We start from the raw sequence: 18,385 nt of genomic DNA on the forward strand, positions 1-18,385 counted from the left end.
AACACTTAGTAGGGAATAAACATCTCTGGACACAATGAAGTTTATTTCCAAGGAATGGACTCCATAGGATTGTGTTGTCAATAACCCTACAGCATGATCTCATTCATTATCCTTCAGAAGTCCCACTGTGATCAGTTGGACTTACGTCCAAGTAAATGTGCAGCCTTCCAAAGTTATCATCGCTCAGGGCTGCTTTGTGAGCTGAAAACCTGACATTTGAATAATCAGTGTACAGGTTATCAGAGAAATGTCCCCCCACTACCTTTTGCGCAACATGGACCATCTGAAAAGAGAGATTCTAGCTGTCACAAAATTGTCCAGAGGCAAAGCCAAGATAGACCAATTTCAGGATGCCTGAGAATGTACTTCATGTGAAATAACATTAAGGAAATTCTGTGCTTTTGACAGCTCTGTACCTTTTGCAAGAATAAATAGATAAACCGTTATTTGTCTTGGTTTAGCGTTAATTTTATTCATTATAATGCATCAGGCTAAGAGTCAATATAATCTTTCAACTCAGCTCAATAAGCCAACATTTAATTGCAGCACCCAAAGTCCTCAATACTAACTCTAGGTATTTTCCTATACATTTCCCACACAATAGCCTAGTCAATGAATATACCCAGGAGATGAAACTATTTGTATTGTAGACCTGGTCCACCCTTAAGGCTGCTTCACATGCTCACCCAGCTGGGGTTCTTGTGGAGGAGATGGTACAAGGGAGTGCGTGATGCAGGGCATAATGCGTATGTAATCTAACAGACGTGGGGTTGCAGGTGGAGTTCAGTAAGGGCAAGACACTTATGTGAGTCAACTCATGCCTTCTCCATCGCTCCAGAAAGTGCACATTCCCATTTCATCTGTCTTGGTGTGGATGGGAATGCTTGTAAGGTATTCGGGGCCAACACTCAAAGCCTTCACACCCCCATTGCTTGCTTCATGCAACACCTTCTTGCGCACCAGTATCTCTGGATTTGGGCCAGTATCTCTTTTTTCGCCATACTGCTTCGCCCTTTAACGTGCAATTGAAATGCAAATTGCTCTTACAGCCCAAACCTATGCATATGTACTCAAAAGCTTATTGATCCAAAGGTTTCATGAGACGCTCTCTGATAAGAGTGCGCAGGGTTGCAATCTCTGGCAGCCAAATGCATCCTTACTTCCAAATAAGCCCCACGGTTCAATGGGCAAACCTGCACAGATTTGGGTTGTTGGTTACTCATCTGATCCTTGATCACACTAGAGCCTAACGGAAGGCAGATAACCTTTTTTAAAAAAGCCTTTTCTCCCCTTTTAGAATACTGGCATCCCCCAATTTGCGTGCGATGAACTTGTGTGTGACCGTGTATATGTGTGGTGCCAGGAAATTAAATCATTCCATTTACACCAGGAAATGGCGTGCACAAGAGAGAGAGCTGGAGAGTCCTGGTGGCTTGTGAGGAGACTCTCCCCGGAGTCCAAAGAGGACTTTAGTGGGGGCAGAAAAGAGACTGGAGGCACAGTGGGAATTTGTTTAGGCTGCTCAGAACCCCGCCTAACAGCTGATGTGTGGGATAGCTGCCCCCCGAGCTTCAATCCCATTGCGGATATTTTTGGTACAGCATTTTTGATCTGAATTGGAGAGACAGTGGCAGAGAGGGCATGAAAAGTGTGTTTAGAGTGTGCTCCCCCCTTACAGAAATTTCACTAATGCACGCAGGGCGCCAGAATGAAACCCCCGCATAAGTGGGGAGTCACCCATACGTCTGTGCTCCACAATTCTGCCAAGGATACCAGTGATCTATCTATCATTCTGGAAACATGCCATAAAAATAAGATGCTCCCCTTAGTTTCTCTCCCCCCCCCATCCCACCACCCAAAAGATCTGTTCAATCCAGCATCCTTTATCACTTTGTTTTTTTCACGTTTCGGATCTCTTCCCGGAGATCAGACATCAGGGTGAGGCTAAGCAACTGAACCATGAAGTCTTCAAAGTCAATTTCGCCGTCCCTGTTCTCCTCAAGAGCAGAAATGATCTCTTGGTATTTCGGCTTGGTTTCCTGACCCTGTGAAAAAACGTGAATCATGTTGTGACAAAATATGGAAGCTGCTTTCATCATGGCTGCTAATGAGGGAGAGCAGAACAGCTACAAAACATGCTTCCTAGACAGGTTGCAGAATCAGGGTCAATTTAAGGGGAAGTACCGCACGTCAAGAGACTATTAACAGACACAGTCAAATGCGTTCGGTGCAAGCATGCCAAAGGCACAAATAGCAATGCTAAAAAGGAAAAGAAAAGAAAGGGTATGTGTGACCAGCTGACATGGATTGATGTCCGAAGAAGTGGCCAGAAGAAAGGTTCTGAAAACACACTGCTTTTTTTAAGGCCTGGAGAGGAGCTTATACTAAAATCTCATATGCTGCTCTTTGGTCCTCTGAGCTGACAAAATAGAAAACTGTATTAAGAGAAAAGCAATAGAAAACGTAATGAAAACAGCAGCAATAATACTAAAAAACCAACAACAGGATCCCACATAAGATTAACTGTTCACCAAATGTTGTATACCCTTCAAATGGAGAAGAAGAAGAAGAAGAAGAAGAAGAAGAAGAAGAAGAAGAAGAAGAAGAAGAAGAAGGAGGAGGAGGAGGAAGAAGAAGAAGAAGGAGGAGGAGGAGGAGGAGAAGGAGAAGGAGGAGGAGGAGGAGAAGAAGAAGAAGAAGAAGAAGAAGAAGAAGAAGAAGAAGAAGAAGAAGAAGAAGAGGAAGAAGATTGTTTTTAATATTCAGTTAGAAGCCGCCCAGAGTGGCTGGGGAAACCCAGCCAGATGGGCAGGGTATAAATAATAAATTATTATTATTAAATTATTATAAGAAGACCACCAGAAATGGGAATTCCAGATTCTGGGCCCCTAAACCCTCACCAGCCCCCGTTCAACTAGCAGTGGGGTGTTGGGTGCCATGCAACTCCTCACCCCCAGTAGCTCTCAGCAGGTGTTCCTTCACATATTCTAAACCCCAGAAAGTTGAGGCTTTATTAAGGCTTTATTAAAGGTGATATTGGTACTTTCAACTGGGCCTGGCAATGCTCTTGGCCTAGGGCTGAGGAGTTTGGTCTCTTCCCCCGATGTTCCCTTTACACCAGCTTGATCACTCCACTTACCTGCATGAAATGCACAAACTGAGTCTCGAGCAACTTTTTTGCTTCGGCTTTGCTGAGCTTTCCCTCTGTGTCTGCAACGTTGTCATAAACCAAGGCTGCTGTCGCAACAGCTTTCTCCAGATCTGAGCCTTTCCCTAGAGCTGAGGGACGAAATACAATAAGTGGGAGGCCAACGGAAGCAGTTTTTTAAGCAGCAACAACAACAAGAAGAAGAACAGTAGAGTCCAGAGTCAGCGAGAGTAAATTATTCTGAGCTTCCTGCAGTTGACAGCAATGACACTGCATACTGCATTTGTATGGCGAGGGTGTTTATGGTTGTGAGCTACCTGCAGAAGAGCCGGCTGCAGGATTCAAAGGAAGGCTTAGACCCTTAGTGTTGTAATAGAGCCCAGCACTATGGATGCCTGCTTAGAGGTGGAACAAACTTGCAGACTAAGAGAGGGCTGTGATTCAGGCTGATGGTTAGAGTTGCCATTTTGCAAAAATAGTCCTGAGCCTGCGCAACCCTTAAAATCTATTGAGGGGCCTTGTTAGCATCCTGGTGTGGGATGCTGAGTAATGTATGGTAGGTAAAGGGACCCCTGACCATTAGGTCCAGTCGTGACTGACTCTGGGGTTGTGGCGCTCATCTCGCTTTACTGGCCGAGGGAGCCAGCGTACAGCTTCCGGGTCATGTGGCCAGCATGACTAAGCCACTTCTGGAGAACCAGGGCAGCGCATGGAAACACCGTTTATCTTCCCGCCGGAGTGGTACCTATTTATCTACTTGCACTTTGACATGCTTTCAAACTGCTAGGTTGGCAGGAGCTGGGACCGAGCAACGGGAGCTCACCCCATTGTGGGGATTCGAACCGCCAACCTTCTGATCGGCAAGTCCTAGGCTCTGTGGTTTAACCCACAGCACCACCCGCGTCGTACCAACTCATTAAAAATAATAATTCAGCATCAACTAAAAATGTATTTGTTTCCTCAGATGTTCTTAAGAGAACCTAAAAAAACATTTGGCTTTGGGATGGGAATGATGTGTGCTCTGTGTTGCAATATATATTCAGGTTGCAATTCTAACCCCAATAACCTGGGTGTAAGCCCAATAGAATAAGGTTAGAAATAAGGTAAGAGCTGTTCGACAGTGGAATTTGCTGCCAAGGAGTGTGGTGGAGTCTCCTTCTGTGGAGGTCTTTAAGCAGAGCCTTGACAACCATATGTCAGGAGTGCTCTGATGGTGTTTCCTGCTTGGCAGGGGGTTGGACTCGATGGCCCTTGTGGTCTCTTCCAACTCTATGATTCTATGATTCTATTCTATGATTCCATGAAGTAAACGTGGTTAGAAATGCTATGTGCATCACAGCATTTTATGCTGCCCTGTCCAGGAAAATAGATGAATGTATAAAGGAAACAAGGGGAGTAGCTCACTTACCTTTTATGGAAGCCAGCTGCTTGGATATTGGAATACTGGAAATTAAATAGACATTGTTACTGGTATATCTGGGTGGTTAATGTAGCAAGAAATGATTTTTTTTTTATTATCTGAGAGCATAGTGGGAGGGCTTTTAATATTGGGCTGGTCACTCTCCTTTTCATTGTAAGTTTCTTTTCTTTTCTGAGATATAGGATAAAAATGTAATGCCCCTCAAAACATAATCAGATTCGGTTGCTTGCAATAATAGAATCTGTGCCTGTGTATATTGAACACATCTTAAGAAAAGACCTTTAGAACCAGGGGTGCCAACTTGAATATAATATTGGGGGGCAGGTAAGCCCTGCCCCACATAATCACATGACATGGTGCAACCTACACCATTTGAATGGCAAAGCTCATTAACTTGGGGGGGCGCCTGGCTCCATCAAATATATTATAAGGGGTTGGCGAGGGGACCTCGGCCCTTAGGACTTGGCTCCGATGTTTTCAACTCATTTTGGACAATTCCGGCTTCTGTTTGTGGACTCTACTCCCTCTGCTAGCCTTAGTGAAGCAGCCGCTAGGAGTCGGCCTGGGTTTGCTAGTTGCCCAGTGAGAAGCCCATCTAAGTGGCTCTGGGATTTCAAAAGGAACTGTGGGATATAAGTTTGAAAAATAAAGTAATCAATTTTTTAAAGCGCCTATCAAGAAAATGCTCTTGGAGGATTTTCCTATTCTCCCCTAGGATTTAAACATTTTAATAGACAGTATGATTAGTTTTGCCGAAGTGTGAGAAACTCATTACAGCCCAGCCCACAAGCTGTGAAACCTCTGTCTTTTCCTCTCCTGTGGAACCTCATTCACACAGACACAGAGAGCAAGGAAAATGTAGGAGAGCCTGCTAGAGGGAAAGAGGTCAAGATTAACACTTACGGCTTGGCCATCTTCTTGGAAGTTGAATTTGTGCCTTTCTTCGAAGAAGAAGCATCTCCCGCCTGATTTAGAGAATATGACTTTTTGTCCGCAGCGCTAGATGCACAGCCACACATCTTTTTCTACAGCCTGAGCACTGTTTACGATCTCTTAGCAACTTCCGAGGTTGTAAAAAAAGACAAACACAAGCTGTGAAGGAGGAAGGGGGTGCAGCCTGTTCACCAGCCAGGCCTATTAATAATGGGAAGGCTCTCTGGTCACTAAGTTGCTGGCAAAATAAATCAGCCCGGGAGGACATTCTAAGCTAAGAGATTAACAAAGGAAGCTCATCGCTGCTTGTGCAACACACCTGGCTCAGGCTGCTTCAGTGCATGGTGCTAAAAACCATCTTGAGCATTGAAGAAACCAGAGGCTTTTCTCCTGGGCATAGTTGACCAATCGGTGTTAAAGAAGGATAAAATTTTCTTTATGTACGCTACAGCAGCAGCAAGAATTCTTATAGCAAAACATTGGAAGACAGAAGATCTACCCACCGTGGAAGACTGGCAGATGCAACTAATTGACTACATGGAGATGGCGGAGATGACTGGCAGAATTCGAGACCAGGGAGAAGAGCAAGTGGAAGACGATTGGGGGAAATTTAAAATTTATTTGCAGAAACACTGTAAAATTTCTGAATGTTGATGACATTGAAATGAACTGTGGGGGCTCTAGCAATAAGATAAAATTTAAGATTAAATTAACAAATTAACAAATAGACAAACTAAGGGCTATGAATTTGCTGAATCAACTTTTAAAAGGGATACAAGAACGGGGGATGTGAGGAAGTCAGGAAAATATGTGAATTTAAGATATAAAACCAAGAAAGAGGGAATTTTTGTGTTGTTCCTATATGTGCTTTTTCTTTTTTATTATTAGTTTTTAATGTATGTATCTTTGTATTTTTGTGTTTAATGTTTGTAGTGTTGTATTTTGTAGTATGTATGCTGTGTTTTTATACTTTTTTGTTTTTGTTTTTGTATTTTTTTTGTTGTGCATTGTTAAAACTTAATAAAATTTTTATAAAAAATAAAAATAAAAACCATCTTGAGCAGGGGAGTCTTTAGCATACGCACCACTGGGATGCACAGATCCACCCAGTGCCCCCTAGTTTAGTTTAGCCCACAAGTTACTTTTATTATGCTTATGCCAGACACCACGCTTACGCCTTATCTCTTGTTTACGAAAGAAGGGAGGAAAAAGAAACAAACTTTATTATTTGCGATAGACTTACTGTATACTCGTTGAGTCTGACAAGTACCGCCATTGTGAATGACAAGCACCGTCGCTGGCATAGCGCATCTTTGGCAAATGAGCACACAAAGTTGAAAGTCCTTTAGTGAAATAGTAGGTATACAGTTCGGTAATACCTAGGTATATATGTATTTTGTTTTTCTAGCTTGATCAAAATTATTTATTATTTCATAACAGGTAGATAGTTAAGAGCTTAGGCGGCTTCAGCAGTGGGCACCTGGCACCCCCCCCCCCAGATTTGGCTCCTGGGTGCCCTACACCCCTTGCACGCCCTGGTAAATACGGCCCTGAACTTGAGCTTCCTGTGAACACTTTGTGAATGTGAGTTGACAACAACATGCGAATGCTAACATGAGATTGAAATTGGGGTGGGGAAATCACTTTGTAAATGGAACGCAGTACTTTCTGGTCAATGTAGATATTACATTCAGATTTCGCCCAGCACTTTACAGGCTGCAGTGCTGAACACACACCAGGGAATGTGTCTCATTCAACTGCGTGAGACTAATCCAGAGGATTGCAGCCGTAATGTCCTGTTTGAATACAGTGGTACCTCGGGTTACAGATGCTTCAGGTTAAAGACGCTTCAGGTTACAGACTCCGCTAACCCAGAAATAGTACCTCGGGTTAAGTACCTTTGCTTCAGGATGAGAACAGAAATCGTGCTCTGGCGGCGCGGCAGCAGCAGGAGGCCCCATTAGCTAAAGTGGTACCTCAGGTTAAGAACAGTTTCAGGTTGAGAACGGACCTTGGAACGAATTAAGTTCTTAACCTGAGGTACCACTGTATACCTTCAGAAGAGACCCAGATTGTGGTTCTGAGCTAGAAAACTACAGGGATCGCCACCCATAATCTCTAAAAGAAAGTGACAGGTGGTCTCACCTATTGATATGAATTTTGTATGGAAGGATATAAATTTTAAATCAAGGGATATCAAATTTATATTAAATTTTTATATCAATTCTATATCAAAGGATTTCAATTTGATCGATTTGATATCAAATTTATATGAACCATTTTTCAGGGTATAAGGCAGCCCACGTACATAGAATCAGAATTTTGTCAAGTTGGAAGGGACCACAAGTGTCATCTAGTCCAACCCCCTGCAGCGCAACAATCTTTTGCCCAATGTGGGGCTTCAACTCATGAGTCTGATGCTCTGCCAACCGAGCTATTGTTGAAAATGTATGACCATCTCGCTTCCCCAGATCCAGAGGACGTTTTGAGCCCACCCTAACCTATGGCGTGAATGCTGATCCTCCATCACACTTTATGTGGGGCTTAAACACTGGGATTCCCCTCAGCCCCCTTGGATGTACAGCATGTTTAATGAGCCCTAATTTTGCTATTGTGAGACATTAAATTATTATTATATTATTACTTATTGAATTTATATACCGCCCTATACCCCGAGGTCTCAGGGCAGTTCACTTAAATGTAAGTTTGCTTCAGGATATGTCAAATAAATTCCGTATTAAAATACGGAACACTTGTTTTGAGCAGCCCTGATGCTACAGAATAGTTTTACTGTACAGTGGTGCCTCGCAAGACGAAATTAATTCGTTCCGCAAGTTTTTTCTTCTTGCGAGTTTTTCGTCTTGCGATGCACGGTTTCCCATAGGAATGCATTGAAAATCAATTAATGCGTTCCTAGGGAAACCGACTTCAGACCAGGTCCGGGGACAAGGGCTTTTCTTCCCACCCCCAGCATTTTAAAAAACCCCGGGACAGCGGAGGGCTTCTCCGCTGTCCGGGGCGATCTTAAAATGCTGGCGGGCGGCATTTTAAAATCGCCCCGGGACAGCGGAGGACTTCTCCGCTGTCGGGGCGATTTAAAAGCCCCTGGGAAGGCAGGCAGGGGGGAAAAAGACTTTTGCCCCCCGCCAGCCTTCAGAAGAGGTCCTGGACCTCTTCTGAAGGCTGGCGAGGGCGAAAGTCTTTGCTCCCCCCGCCTGCCTTCAAAAGCTGTCCGGCCCAGGCTTCCCGGACCTTTCCGCCAGCAGCGGCAGCGCTGCCGCTGCTGGCGGAGACTTGCCGGCATGCCGAAGCCTGCGCGCGTTGACATCAGCGCGCCCAGGCTTCGCGGATCTCTCCTGCCTTCAAAAGCCGTCCAGGATACCAGGAAGCGCTTCCTTGCTATCCCGGACTGCTTTTAAAATGCTGGTGCTGGGGAGCAAAGCCTTTCGGCCCCCGCCAGCCTTCCTGGACCTCTTCTGAAGGCCGGAGGGGGGGGAAGGCTTTGCTCCCCACCGCTAGCATTTAAAAGAGGTCCCCGGAGATTTCCCTATGGGCTTTCGTCTTGCGAAGCAAGCCCATAGGGAAATTCGTTTTGCGAAGCGCCTCCAAAACGGAAAACCCTTTCGTCTAGCGGGTTTTCCGTCTTGCGAGGCGTTCGTCTTGTGGGGTACCACTGTATATCAAATTTTATATTTAGAAAATCGATATAAAAATTATATCCTTCCATCTGTGGAAACCAACTCTGGTATGCTGAAAAAAATTCCTACGTTGTTTGCTTGCACGTGGTTTTGAAATGAAATAATGGTTTTGAAATTTGTTTTTCTGCTATTGTAACATTGACAATGTGTTTTGAGACATGCAACCCTTTTGTGAAAGCAACTGGAAAAAAATTAGACAGAGCTGCTATTCAGATTCATTTCCCTCTCTGCCCTCATTATTATTTTGGTGTTCCCCAGCAGTTTTCCTTTGGACAATATGGCCGCCACCGCAGCACTGAGCTCTTTGCACTGCTGGTGATGTGAAATTTCCAAGCGTGGTGTAGTGGTTAAGAGCGGTAGACTCGTAATCTGGTGAACCGGGTTCGCTTCCTCGCTCCTCCACATGCAGCTGCTGGGTGACCTTGGGCTAGTCACACTTCTCTGAAGCCTCTCAGCCCCACTCACCTCACCGAGTGTTTGTTGTGGGGGAGGAAGGGAAAGGAGAATGTTAGCCACTTTGAGACTCCTTAGGGTAGTGATAAAGTGGGGAATCAAATCCCAAACTCTTCTTCTTCTTCCTACCAACCCATCCCTATAGGCCACTGCATATCACTGCTTCTCAAATTTCTACCTAGTATTTCCAGTGCCGTGATAAATTCCAACGACAAAACTCTCTGGAGCGACTCTTTATGTAACATGATGACGACACAGAAAGAAGGTTGCAACAGATGGCTGAAAGAATTAAGACTTCTCCCTCATTTAGCTGCAGTGAAATTCCTGAGGCCAAAGCAAATATAGATATCTACAACCATCACTCTTTCTGGATTTTAATTATCTTTAATTATCTAGGAACATATCATCCCATACACCTCACCTCATCTCACCCACACCATATTTAGTGTGTCATCTTTCAAGCCATTCTTTTCCCCACCCTTGCCCTTTTTGGAAGTGCTTTAAGATTTCTTATATTCCTGGTGCCTTCTTTAGGGAAGGCTTATGAATAAAAGAGAGCCTGTAATTGCAATGTCACTGCCAAAATGCATGTAATCCATGCTCATTATTCCTTCAGTTAACACACTTAAATTACACAGAAATTTATCTGCTCCCAGCTTGAAAATTAGAAAGAGCTTTCACATGAAGTGTGAGTAATAATCTGGATTGTTTTCCCCATCAGCTGAACCCCACAATATGGCACGCAACGTTTTCAGTCATGCTGTTGGGAAGATTAGAGTCACTGGTCAGGAACCAATAACTGCTTTGGATGTGGGAAGGGTGAGTCTATCAATTTTAGCTTGTATCGCTTTCTGGTTTCCCCCCTTTTCAGTGCAGTTTTCCACACTTCTACATCAATTGTGAATTTGTGCCTGTACACGCATTTGTATGCAATTTTGCCTAAAGCACAAATTTCTTTTTGCAAAGCTCTTTTGCCTATTGTAGCACACTTTTGCATTACTTTTGCTAACATGTGCATTTGCATCGAAACATTACTAGCCTTTGCGCATATTACACGGCTGGAGGTGCGCATTGCAAAATTCAGAGAGCTGCGAATTCCAAAGGATGGCTGTTTCCGTTCTCATATTGTTTTAGATCTTGTGAATCGGGTAGGTTCGTCTTTCTGCCCCATCTCTAGTTTAGAATGAGTACCAGCTTTGGGCAGCATTGTGTGTCAATTTACTCTTGAAACTTAGGGGGCTTGCAAAAGTCATTTGTGACATGACATAGGACTAGGGACATAGGACATAGGACTAGGACTAGCCGCCTGATAAACAGTTTCTATCCAAATGTAATTGTGGTTTTAAACACAGTGTAAGGTAGTCTCTGGAAGGGATGCGGGTGACACTGTGGGTTAAACCACAGAGTCTAGGACTTGCCAATCAGAATGTCGGCGGTTCAAATCCCTGCGACGGGGTGAGCTCCCGTTGCTCGGTCCCTGCTCCTGCCAACCTAGCAGTTCTAAAGCACGCCAAAGTGCAAGTAGATAAATAGGTACCACTCCTGTGGGAAGGTAAACGGCGTTTCCGTGCGCTGCTCTGGTTCGCCAGAAGTGGCTCAGTCATGCTGGCCACATGACCTGGAAGCTGTATGCCGGCTCACTCGGCCAGTAAAGCGAGATGAGCGCCGCAACCCCAGAGTCAGTCACGACTGGACCTAATGGTCAGGGGTCCCTTTACCTTTACATTTCAATGTAGTTTCTATGGCAGTATATTGTATTTAATTATGGGGTATCAGAGTTTTTAGGGGATTGTCCAGGCAGGGATAGCTGAGATAGCAGGTTTGTTGGTTTTTGAATGCCTGACATAGATTTTTCCAATTTCGTTGTTCTGTATGGGACAATGACAATAAAGATTATCATATCATATCATATCGTATGGTATTGACATGAAGGAGGAGCTGGCTCTGGAACTCTAGCTGCTTGGACCCCACATGCACACCAAGAATCATAGAATTGTAGAACTGGAAGGGACCCCAACGGTCATTTATTTTAACCCCTTGAAGTGCAGGAAGCTCAGCTAAAACACCAATGGCAGATAGCCCTGCAACCTCTGCTTAAAAATACCCAGGGAAGGAGAGTCCACCACCTTCCAAGGAAGTTTGTTCCACTGTCTAAACAGCTCTTAATTTCAGAAAATCTGGAATCTCCTTTCTTGTAACTTAAAGTCATTGGTTTGGGTCCTACCCTCCAGAGCAGGAGAAAACAAGCTTGTGCCCTCTTCCATGTGACAGCCCTTGAGATATTTGAAGACGGCTATCATATCACCTCTCAGTCTCCTCTTTTCCAGGGTATGGGAAAGTCATGTGCTTTAAATGTGTGTTGGATGCGCTTTAAATATATGGTCTTTTAAAGTGGTTTGTCAGCGCAGGATGTTACAATGGTGTTTAGCCTGTAGGTGTGAACAGCAAGACTCAGGAGTGGTTTGGTTGTGGTAAAACTCAGCTTTAGAAATCCATTATGCTCTTCAGCTGACAACACACTTTGTGCAGCTCTGACAGTTAAATTGAGCTCTGTGGGTCACTAATGATTAAAATACTAATCACTTGTTTCTGAAGATAAAGCTGGTAAAATGTCATTCTGAGGAGCTGCTATAATAGGCCTATGACTGCGCAGGTGAGGGCATATCATTTATCGCTTCAATTCCAGGCATGCTTCAGAAAGAGATCACGATACTGAATGTGAAAAGGCTATTTTTGAATTTCAAGGTACCTCAGGGATTATGGAGCCTCACCTTGCATTTGTAGATAATCACCTGCATGTTCCTGTGCTCTCATCTTAAAATGCAACCCCCATCTCTTTGTATCAACCGGAATGGAGAACTGGATTATCATCAGGGAAGTGTGGCTGTGGGGTGATTTAAACTGTCTCCCCAGCTTCTCTGTCTCCCCAGCATAAAAAAATAAAATAAAATAATCTGAAAAGAATTGTGTGAAAGCTGAACACCCATTTGCCAAGAGGGTCCACAGGACAAATTTCCTACCTTTGGCTGTGTCATTTTTAAAGCTAACTTACGGCCCTTTGAATGTTGCTGGACTAAAACTTTCACCGTCCCTGACCACTGGGAGCCAGTGCAGTTGGACCAGGATTGGTGCTACATGCTCAAACCACTTTGTCCTGGTGAGCAACCTGGCCACCAATTTCTACACCAGCTGAAGTTTCCGAACCATCTTCAGAGGCAGCCCTGTGAATAACATTGTGTCTATCTAACCCAGGGGTTGTCAACCTGGTCCCTACTGCCCACTAGTGGGTGTTTCAGGGTTCTAGGTGGGCGGTAGGGGGTTCTACGGCACAAGCTGAATCCTCCTTCCATCGAGCACTGGTGGGCGGTAAGGAAATTTTACCATCAAGAAAGATGCATTAGTGGGCGGTAGATACAAAAAGGTTGACTACCCCTGATCTCACCTAAAAGTTACCTGAGCACAGACGACAGTAGTTTGGCTATCTCTGTCCATGTTACATGTGCCACAATGTGAATTTACATGTGCAACCCTTAAGATGTAACTACAGTCACCAATCTGGATGGCTTTAAAGAAGGATTAGACAAATTCATGGCGGATAAAGCTACCAATGGCTACTTGCTATGATGGTTATGTACTACCTTCATTGTTGAAGGAGGTATGATAGTAGGGGTTGTAGGTTGTGAGCAGTGCTTTTTTTCTGAGGGTATGCAGGGGTACGCATACCCCTAACATATTGTGAATCTAAGTTTGGCCTCATTAAGGGCTGGTATTTCAATACAGTGGTACCTTGGGATGTGAAAGGGATCCATTCCGGAGCTCTGTTCACTTCCTGAACAGAACATAAGATGTGACTGCGTGTCTGCGCATGCGCGGGTCGCGTTTTGCCACTTCCGTGCATGCGCGTGACGTCATTTTGACCATCTGCACATGCACGAGCGGCGAAACCCAGAAGTAACACACTCTGTTACTTCCGGGTCGCAGCGGAGCGCAACCCTAAAATCTTATCCTGAAGTGTATTTATCCCGAGGTATGACTGTATGGGTAGGAAAATGAGAGTACCCCTAAACATTTTTTAAGAAAAAAAGCACTGGTTGTGAATATATATTTTAGGTTACATTGGTTTCCCCCCACAAAAAACCTAGGCAGTTGTCAGGTACTGGGCAGAGGAGGAATGGTGGAGACCGCATCGCTAGACTGGCCTTTCCAGAGAAGAAGACAGTTCAGAATTACAACAGGGATTTGAGGGAGATCACAGCTCAGAGGCAGATGAGAGGAAAAACTGGGAAATAATGGGAGAGGAGGAGGAGGAGGAAGAAGCACCAGCAGGGGGTGACAGCTGATGGACACAGTGTCTTTAAGAAGGCATTCCAGACCCACCTCTATCCCAGGACCTGGCCAACATTGAAAGTGGGAGAACAAAGAGCTCAAAGGCAGAGGACACTATTCAACACCTGCACCAATACACATGGGGGGTGGAGACTCACTCAGGACAACGCCATTATTCCTAGAGGCTGCATTCCCAAGCCTCTCTCTGTGAATATTGAATAAAAAACAGATGTCCTGTGGGGGGCAGTGGTGCCTCTGAATCCTGCTTGCTGGAAATTGCAAATGGGGAGTGTGCTGTTGCACTCAGGTCCTGTAGACTTCTGGTTGGCCACTTTGAGACCAGGACACTGGGCTAGATGATTCTTTGGCCTGATCCAGCAAGGTGCTTCTTATGTCCTTATGTTCATCCCAGCTGAAAGAACATACAGAGTTTATCTGGTAACAAACGAATGAGTATCCAGTGGCGTAGCGTGGGGGGTGCAGGGGGGGCCGGCCGCACCAGGCACAACATCTGGGGGTTAGGGTTAGGGGGCGCAAATCCACGGGGTAAGGGGGCGCAAATTACTTGCCTTGCCCCGGGTGCTGACAACCCACGCTACGCCACTGTGAGTATCTATTCTGTCATGCTGAGGTGTCGCTGAAGATACCATCTAGTAATGATGGATTTCAATTAAGGTGGTTACTAGCATGATCCTATACTCAGAAGCAATTGAATTCGTTGAGTTCAGAGGGACTTACTCCCAGGTAAGTGGATATAGGATTGTAGTTTAAAGCTCCAGGAAGGAACTAATTATAGAGATGTAGGGCCAATTCACATGTTGGGTGTGTGTGTGGTATTTTATCATACAGGAATGCTTGCCAGGGACCCTGTAAATGGCTGCAGGTTCCTGTTTCATATGCACCGAGTGGCAGTCTGCGTCCCCTCTTGTCTAATGTGAGAAACGACCTTTGTAGCTTAGATTAAATCATTTAGGGAGCAAGCAAAGATTGGAAAAGCAGAGTTATATGAGTGATAACGGTAGGTGGCAAAGACAAGGCAGATGGAATAAATGTCGCATGCAGCCTCTTTTCATCAATATATCAGAGGCCCTGCTAAGAATAATTCAGAACCATCCTGCAATTCAAGCAATACTTTGTGATGCAGAGTAGGAATTCATCAGGGTGTGTGTGTGTGTGTGTGTGTGCAGTGGTACCTGCTGATAAAATAATGTCCGACTTCATTGATATTAATTTACTGATAAATAGCTAACTGCGCTATTCATCTGAACACAGATTGTAGCTATTCCATTAATAAGGGAAATGGTTAAATAACAGGGCTACAAGTCCATGCATGGTTATCCTGGGAGATATAAGGGACGTGGGTGGCACTGTGGTCTAAACCACTTAGCCTCTTGGGCTTGCCGATTGGAAGGTCAGTGGTTCGAATCCCCACGATGGAGTGAGCTCCTGTTGCTCGGTCCCAGCTCCTGCCAACCTAGCAGTTTGAAAGCATGCCAGTTCAAGTAGATAAATAGGTGCCGCTGTGGTGGGAAGGTAGCTAACTGCGCTACCTTCCCACCACAGCAGGAAGGTACCTGCTGATAAAATAATGACCGACTTCATTGATATTAATTTACTGATAAATAGCTAACTGCGCTATTCATCTGAACACAGATTGTAGCTATTCCATTAATAAGGGAAATGGTTAAATAACAGGGCTACAAGTCCATGCATGGTTATCCTGGGAGATAACCATGGGTGGGTGGCATTGTGGTCTAAACCACTTAGCCTCTTGGGCTTGCCGATTGGAAGGTCAGCGGTTCGAATCCCCACGATGGAGTGAGCTCCTGTTGCTCAGTCCCAGCTCCTGCCAACCTAGCAGTTCGAAAGCATGCCAGTTCAAGTAGATAAATAGGTGCCGCTGTGGTGGGAAGGTAAACGGTGTTTCCGTGTGCTCTGACTTCAGTCACGGTGTTCCATTGCGCCAGAAGCGGTTCTGTCATGCTGGCCACATGACCCGGAAAGCTGTCAGTGGACAAACGCCGGAAAGCGAGTTGAGCGCCGTAACCCCATAGTCGCCTTTGACTGGACTTAACCATCCAGGGGTCCTTTACCTTTTTTACCTATCGTGGGAGTAAGGTCTACTGAACGCAGCATGCCTTGCTGCTGAGTAAGATTGCCTGGGGCAGCAATGCAATAAACTACTATCAAGCTGCTATAGTTTGTGGTGCCCTATGCATTGTTCTAGAATGTCGTTACTAAAAGTCTGTCATTTGCAAGGTAGTGCAAACCATAGTACAGAAACAGAACTGTTTGAGCATGCATTTGCTTAGATTTATAGCTTGGGCTACATCAAAGACTCGAGGCGCAAAGTTTCCACTTAGGGCCAACTAAATGTGTCCTAAGACAAAGCATGTCAGGGATATATTGGGACCATAGTCATGATCAGGGGTAGGCAACCTAAGGCCCAGGGGCCGGATCTGGCCCAATTGCCTTCTAAATCCAGCTCATGGATGGTCCGGGAATCAATGTGTTTTTACATGAGTAGAATGTGTCCTTTTATTTAAAATGCATCTCTGGGTTATTTGTGGGGCATAGGAATTTGTTCATCCCCCCCAATATAGTCCGGCCCCCCACAAGGTCGGAGGGACAGTGGACTGGCCCCCTGCTGAAACATTTGCTGACCCCTGGTCATGATGGCACGCTCAGTGGATCCCTCTCTGTGATCTCAATGGAAATTGTCTCCTGTGCTGCTATTAGTGCCCATTGTGCCAAGCAGGGCAGGATGAGGTGGTAAGTGTTTGTAGAAGTGCATTTAGTGTCATATGTGATTTGGCCTTTGCCTTGTACCTATGAGTTGCAGAGCCCTTTGGCTAGTTATTACTATGCTAGCCAAATGTACTGACCAGGGGTGAGGAATCTATTGAATGTCCAGATGTTGAACTACACTTCCTATCATCCTTAACTGTTGGTCCTGCCGATTAGGTGTCATGGACTGGCTGAATGCAGAGGAGTGGTGGGAGGCATAAGCTGGGGAACCCCCAAGGGATGAAGGCTCGGAGCCAGGGGATTGGTGGTGGGATGACGATGCGTGGTCAGAGGGAGAAATGGGAACAGACTGGGAGGAGGTGTTGGAAGTTGAAAAGGCAACAGGTTTTAGTGAGCAAGAAGAAGCTAGGACAGAGAGCGGTCCAGATTCAGAGGCAGGAGAGGAGGGAGCCAGGAGACAGAGGTGAGGTAGGCTGCTGAAGGAGCCAGAGAAACTCCCCCTCCTGCTGCGACCAGCTCCCCTCCCCTCTGGTCTCCCACAACACAAAGAGGAATGAAGAAGGTAGAGCAATGAGATACAAGGCAACTGAGCCATAGGCTTCTGGGGAAGGACCCAGGGGAGGAGACTTAAAGAGTGTTGAGAAGGCAGGGATTTTCAGTTCTTGCAACTGTCTGATTGGGGCAAGAGTTGCTGTGATCACTAGGCCGGCACTGTTTTGGTTTCTTCGAATAAAGAGTTAACTTCACTGACAGAGGACAGAGATACATCAGAACAAAATGTTATGTTTTTTCTAACCAAGAGTCTTCTCCAGTTGCCTAAAAGAAAGTGTTGTTAGAAGGCAACAAATCTCTGGCGTTCTTTATAAGATTAAGATACATGATGTGTCCATGTCGAGAATTCCTCTACATTCTTGTCACCATGCAAGCCGGAGGCAAGAGGTTCATCACCCTTTTTTATTGTGATATCTCCAGTCTCCTCCTGACAGCAAAGCTAGTACAACCTTAACAGCACAGATTGAAAATAGCCTATGATTCATTGCTTCCCATTCTTTGCTAAATACATAATGATGTGCCTTCTTCAGGGTTGGCATGTGCCCTTATGGCAAAGGAGGCATTTATGCTAGATTTTGGGCTTTGCAGAAGGTGTCAAGCCATCAGCTGCTCAACTCCCCTTCCATCTGTTTCCTAAATGGCTCTTTACAACCACTCTGTACAAACCACTCTGTTTTCACCCTTTTGCCAGACCGCAAGAGACAAGGCTGACTGCTATGTGCTTTCTGCTTCTCCTTGTGAACTTTAAGTCCTGGGTTTGTTTTCTGAATGTGCTGTGTAGGTTTCCTGGAGGAAAAATATATCTGTGAAGCTAGGCAGTCTATGAACTCTAGTCTCAAGGTAATCCAGAGCAAGAATGTATTGATTCCTGTTGGTAAACAGGAAATCTTGCAACACTCTCAATGCCACAGCCAGGCATTTCATTGGCTGTGGTTCAAAATAAGGTGTTGGAAAAGATGGATCCTTTTGATCTGATCCTGCAGAGTCTCCCCTCCCCCCCATTTTTATGTCTTGGAATCAGATGATGGTGGTGGTGGTGGTGGTGGTGATGATGATGATGATGATGATGATGATAATAATAATAATAATAATAATAATAATAATAAT

General features: G+C 45.0%; 1 protein-coding gene across 1 annotated transcript; it reads right to left on the reverse strand.

Moving 5' to 3' along the window:
- Positions 1 to 443: 443 nt before the first annotated feature.
- Positions 444 to 5,825, reverse strand: SNTN (sentan, cilia apical structure protein). The gene is made up of 4 exons (XM_083490663.1): positions 5,472 to 5,825; positions 4,557 to 4,591; positions 3,140 to 3,279; positions 444 to 2,045 (listed from the first exon to the last, which is right to left on the reverse strand). The coding sequence occupies exons 1-4, from the start codon at positions 5,585 to 5,587 to the stop codon at positions 1,887 to 1,889; spliced, it is 450 nt and encodes a 149-aa protein (XP_083346789.1). The 5' UTR covers positions 5,588 to 5,825; the 3' UTR covers positions 444 to 1,886.
- Positions 5,826 to 18,385: the final 12,560 nt, after the last annotated feature.

The sequence above is a fragment of the Podarcis liolepis genome (assembly GCF_965112155.1).
Source record: "Podarcis liolepis genome assembly, chromosome: 2".
Taxonomy (NCBI): Eukaryota; Metazoa; Chordata; class Lepidosauria; order Squamata; family Lacertidae; genus Podarcis; species Podarcis liolepis.

Excerpts from the sequence above, each read along its gene's own strand:
- SNTN (XM_083490663.1), bottom strand. The coding sequence starts at position 5,587 with ATGTGTGGCTGTGCATCTAGCGCTGCGGACAAAAAGTCATATTCTCTA. Across the intron at positions 4,592-5,471 it reads TCCAAGAAGATGGCCAAGCC|TATTCCAATATCCAAGCAGC; the intron begins GTAAGTGTTAAT and ends TTTAATTTCCAG. Across the intron at positions 2,046-3,139 it reads AGTTTGTGCATTTCATGCAG|GGTCAGGAAACCAAGCCGAA; the intron begins GTAAGTGGAGTG and ends GTTTTTTCACAG.